The 4986-nt window shown below is 46.4% G+C and overlaps 1 protein-coding gene across 1 annotated transcript in view; it reads left to right on the top strand.

Moving 5' to 3' along the window:
- The first annotated feature begins 272 nt into the window (after positions 1 to 272).
- LOC104490895 (activating molecule in BECN1-regulated autophagy protein 1-like) overlaps positions 273 to 4986 on the top strand; it is a 5211-nt gene continuing 497 nt past the window's right edge. The window contains exons 1-7 of the mRNA XM_010133246.1: positions 273 to 530; positions 764 to 822; positions 1459 to 1642; positions 2307 to 2479; positions 3255 to 3321; positions 3905 to 4051; positions 4331 to 4986. Coding sequence (XP_010131548.1) covers positions 396 to 530; positions 764 to 822; positions 1459 to 1642; positions 2307 to 2479; positions 3255 to 3321; positions 3905 to 4051; positions 4331 to 4986 — 1421 coding nt within the window. The 5' untranslated portion in view covers positions 273 to 395. The remainder of the gene's footprint in view (positions 531 to 763; positions 823 to 1458; positions 1643 to 2306; positions 2480 to 3254; positions 3322 to 3904; positions 4052 to 4330) is intronic.

The following is a 4986-nucleotide window of genomic DNA, read 5'->3' as shown; positions in this document are numbered from 1 at the left end:
AAAGAGTTTTAAGACCAATTTATTATTCTCTGTAGGTGTGGTATGCTTAGGGCCTGTGTACAAGAAGGTGGCTGGATGCTTTCAGAAACCTTTCAAAGTAATCTGTGGATGCAGAAATATCAAAATTGGGCCTCGATAGTGGAAGAAGGTAGCAAAGGCTGCGTGAGAGGATAGATTTTTCTCTTAAATCTAGTCTTTTGGTATTTAAAGCTCTTAATTCACCTAGGTGATAAAATTAAAAGCTGCGTTCCCTATCCTTCTCTTCTCTTTCTAGGTTTCCATGAAGATAAACAATTGAAATGTGGACAACCTATTTATAGATTGGTGGTGGTTGTCATCTGGAACCTGCTGGTGTCTCCTTCCAGTAGCTGGTGTAACATTGGCTGCTGAGAGTCATGAAGGTTGTACCGGAGAAGAATGCTGTCCGCATCCTGTGGGGTAGAGAACGGGGTACCCAAGCCTTGGGTGCTCAGCGACTCTTGCAGGAGTTGGTGGAGGATAAAACTCGATGGATGAAATGGGAAGGCAAGGTGAGGTTGTGGATTAGAGGTACATAGTGGGGGAAGGGAGGCAGGGATTTGAAAGTAAGTGTCTCATGATTGTACATTGGATGTGTTATACTTCATATGCTCTCTGGCTTTGTTCACTTCCTGCAGTGTTGTGGTATTAGATATGTTACTGCAGCCGGTTCCCACTGTTGCCTGGTGGCTTACGGTTAATCTTATGACACTTGCAACAATTCCTGCTTTGTTGGCTTTTTCAGAAAGTTGAGTTACCTGACAGTCCACGCTCTACCTTCTTGCTGGCGTTTAGTCCAGACAGGTAATTAACTCCTAGCTCATTCCCTGTTTCAGCAGTCTCCTTACACTTACAAAAGTGATGGAGGCTTCTGCCTGTTGAGTTGTTCAGTCTTGAATAGCCAAGTGACACTTGTGGTTCCTGACATGCATGAATGGAACATGCACACCTTCCTAATCTCACAGCTTTAAGCATAGTTGGTGTTTAATTTCTGAGGTACCCAAGCAATGCATACCCACTGGGATATCTAGGATGAAAGAACAGAGCAGGATTATGTGTGTACTGGAAGCAGAAATGGAGGTGGTATCTGTCATAGTGTCACTTCATTTGGCAGTGGTTGAGATGGTGTGGAGAGTTGGGAATATTTATTTGCCCTAAAGTGTCACTCAGGAATTCCTTCTGAACTGCATGTTCACTCTGACTTTCAAGGTCAAGTTTGTGCTCGCAGATCAGATGAACTTGTGTTTGCATGGACCCTGAAATTTGGCTACAGGAAGCTTTGTGGCCTTTGGTGAAAAAGTAGTGTTTTACCCTTTGAGCTCTGTGTGGGAGAGCTGCTGGGTTACATGCGAGTGGGCCCTGTAGAAATGAAGCTAACTGTGGTCTGGTTTTGCTGTACTCTTCTCATGCTAATGATTGTCCTACCTTCTGCATTCCCAGTACTCTAATGGCTTCCACACATGTGAACCACAACATCTACATCACAGAGGTAAAAACGGGCAAGTGTGTTCATTCCTTGGTTGGACATCGCCGCACTCCCTGGTGTGTCACCTTCCATCCCACCATTCCGGGCCTCATTGCTTCAGGATGCCTAGATGGGGAGGTTAGAATTTGGGATTTACATGTAAGTCTTTCCTGAAACACGTGTGACTTTGGTATATGATGGCTGGTGACTTTTTTTGTCCAAGATTGTTTCCCAAACGTTGCCTGGTAAGAGCTGTTTGGAAGCTTTGCTGGGACCTGTCTCTGAAATCATAGAACAGATTATAGCCATCCTCTTCTATCTAGAGAGGAGGTGACAGATTCTTCATTCCATCCTGCCAGGTAGGTCCTGCTCCTTAGCTGAGCCTGTTTATTTGATTAGAGTGGTACAGATAATGCTGGAGAACTCTCTGCAAGGTGCCTGTTTAGATATGTGAAAGACATGCCATTTTTCATTCCACTGAGCATATCTGAACTCTTCATTACAGAAACTGCTGCTCCGCCAGTTCTGCCTAGACTGGTGATTGGCACAGAGACAAAACATTTATACTTAGCTGATTGCTTTGAAATGCAGCATTTTTATGGGTTGCTTGAGACACGCTTACCTACAAAAGGACATCTATAGTCATTGTTGCAAGTAGTGTTATATTCTAGACATGACACATGACCTCGTATGACATGAGCTGTTGTTGCCAAGAAAGCATGTCACTTCCATGCTTTAGAGTCTTGGGGAGATGGCACATACATGGAAACCTAGTGATCTCAAACTGTGATAAACTGCTTGTGATTCTTGACTCCTCACTCAGGGTGGAAGTGAGAGCTGGTTCACAGATAGCAACAATGCCATTGCATCGCTTGCGTTTCATCCTACGGCTCAGCTCTTGCTGATTGCAACTGCCAATGAGATACATTTCTGGGATTGGAGTCGTCGGGAGCCTTTTGCAGTGGTGAAAACGGCTAGTGAAATGGAGCGGGTCAGGTGAGTTTCTGTTTCTGGGGGAAGAGAACACTTGTATGTGAAAAATGGCCACATGTGGGGAATGGGAAGGGTTTCTCTGGGATGCTTCACCCTCTGCACTGAGGCAATGGAGAGAGAAGCGTTGCTTGCAGCTCCTTGACTCAGCTGGTAGAAAAACAGTTTTGTGGGCAGGAAAAAAGGCAACTGAAAGCAATAAATCAGCTTGGTTGTTCATAGTTGTAATTGGATGTGTGCCCAGTAAATGCCCAGAATCTACTTCATATGTAAGCTTAATTAAACTTGTCAGCCATAAGGAAGAAGGAAGCCAGAAGTTGCTGGAAGAGAGTGCTGAGCTATTACTTTGGTGCAGTTATAGGGGAAACTGCATTGTTGGAAACTTGATGCCAACTTTTGAGCAATTTAAAGTAAGACAATGATGTAACATTCAGGGCAAGTTAATCTCTCTCTTTGTACCAAATTCCAATTTGTAATATATACGTACTTGTTCCGTAAAATTTCCTGGCTATTTCAGTTGATACAGAAGTTCTTGCTGCCAGCTTTTAACTTCTGTATAGTGTTGCTGTGGACTACAAAATAGCTGCAGTCTTCAGTTGGGTAAGTATGTTTTCTTGTTAATGCATAAACTTTTTGACATCCTTCAGGAGATGATGGTAATGTAGTAATGTTCTTGTTGCAAATATTTCAGGTGGGGTTTACTTCCCTTCTGTGCCCAACTTCCTGTGTCAATGTGGAATGTGAACAGATGATTGATACTCTGGCTATGCTTTTGTTTTAGGCTGGTACGGTTTGATCCTTTGGGACACTACTTGCTCACAGCAATTGTTAACCCTTCTAACCAGCAGGTGAGGGGAACATCAGTACCTTTTTTAACTGGCTCATTGCAGGGTACTCTACATACATTAACTCTGGTCTGTTGCTAAGCAGCCTTACGCTTTTCTGAAAACCTGAAGTCCTTCTAAGCTGAGTTCTGTCTCGCCTTTATTGGTCACATGAATGTTCTTGTGTTATATGCAAGGCTATTAAAGAGCTCTCCAAAGTGTGTTTGTTTGTTTTGCCCTCACTCTCTCTTAGTAGTGTGACAGATGTCACAGTGGCCCTACTCTTTCAGTTACATTGTGACATTCTGCTGGATTTGAAGCTATGTGAGGCATTAACAATGCTCCTGTCCCTCGTAGGCTGATAATTCGGTTCATATGAACAGTGTAGTGTATTGTCAGAGCTCACTGGGCTGTAGGAAAAGGTTGTCTGCATCCGTAAAATGAACTTTGAAATAGTCTCAGCTGGTTTCCTGCAAGTCAAGGCCTCTCGGAAGGGACTTAGCACATCCTTTCACCTGTCTGGGATGGTAGCTGAGTTTCTGCTGTTTATTTGGAAGTATAGAATTTTGCTGTGAGGTGACTGAACTTTGATCGCTCCCTTCTGCAGAGTGATGAGGAAATGGAAATCTCCGTGGACAGCACAGAGATGCCGCATTATCGCCAGCGTGCTATCCTTCCATCTCAGCCTGTGAGGCGCACACCCCTCCTCCACAACTTCCTTCATATGTTGTCCTCCCGCTCCTCCGGCATACAGGTGGGAGAGCAAAACAGTGTTCAAGACTCTGCTACCCCATCCCCTCCACCGCCTCCACCACCTCCGCCTCCAGCCAGTGAGAACACAAGGGCATCTGTCTATAACAGGCTCCGGGAGCGTGTCAGCTATCCCACAGCAGAGTGCTGTCAGCACCTGGGGATGTTGTGCCTTTGCAGCCGATGCTCTAGTGCAAGACTTCCTTCTTCTATCTTCCCACACCAGGAAAATGCACCCTCCACGTCTTCTGGGGCCACTGGCATTTCATTCTCCTCTGTGCAGACAGAGCCTTATCAACCCCCAGAGCAGACATCCGTAGCACAGGAGGAGCAGGGGATACTTAACAGGCCCTCTGCTTTCAGCACAGTTCAGAGCAGCACTGCTGGGAACACCCTGCGCAACCTTAGTCTGGGCCCCACACGGCGGTCCCTCAGTGGGCCCTTGGCAGGCCACCAGTCCCGGTACCAACAGTCTGCAAGAGAGATGGCTTCAGGCTTAGGCGTGTCTGACTGGTCCAGGACAGTACTGAACATGAGCTCTCGGTCAGAGCTGGAAACCATGCCTCCCCCTAGGACCAGTGCCTCCTCTGTGAGCTTGCTGTCGGTGCTGAGACAGCAGGAGGGAGGTTCCCAGGCATCAGTCTACACCTCTGCAACAGAAGGGAGAGGCTTTCTGGCCCCAGGGGCTGAGGTGGACAGTGATAGTAGTGCTGGCCCGAGCAATCCGGCCAGCATCCGTAATGAACTCCAGTGTGATTTGAGACGATTCTTCCTGGAATATGACCGGCTTCAGGAGTTAGATCAGGGGATTGGTGGGGAGCCCAGCCAGTCGCAGCAGGCTCAAGAAATGCTCAACAACAACATTGAGCCTGATCGGCCAGGTCCATCCCATCATCAGACTCCACACAGCAGTGAAAACAATTCCAATTTGTCCCGGGG

This window comes from Buceros rhinoceros, unplaced genomic scaffold, assembly GCF_000710305.1.
Source record: "Buceros rhinoceros silvestris isolate BGI_N320 unplaced genomic scaffold, ASM71030v1 scaffold7253, whole genome shotgun sequence".
NCBI lineage: Eukaryota > Metazoa > Chordata > Aves > Bucerotiformes > Bucerotidae > Buceros > Buceros rhinoceros.
The sequence above is the reverse complement of the archived record's forward strand: the minus strand, read 5'-3'. Positions and strand labels throughout refer to the sequence as shown.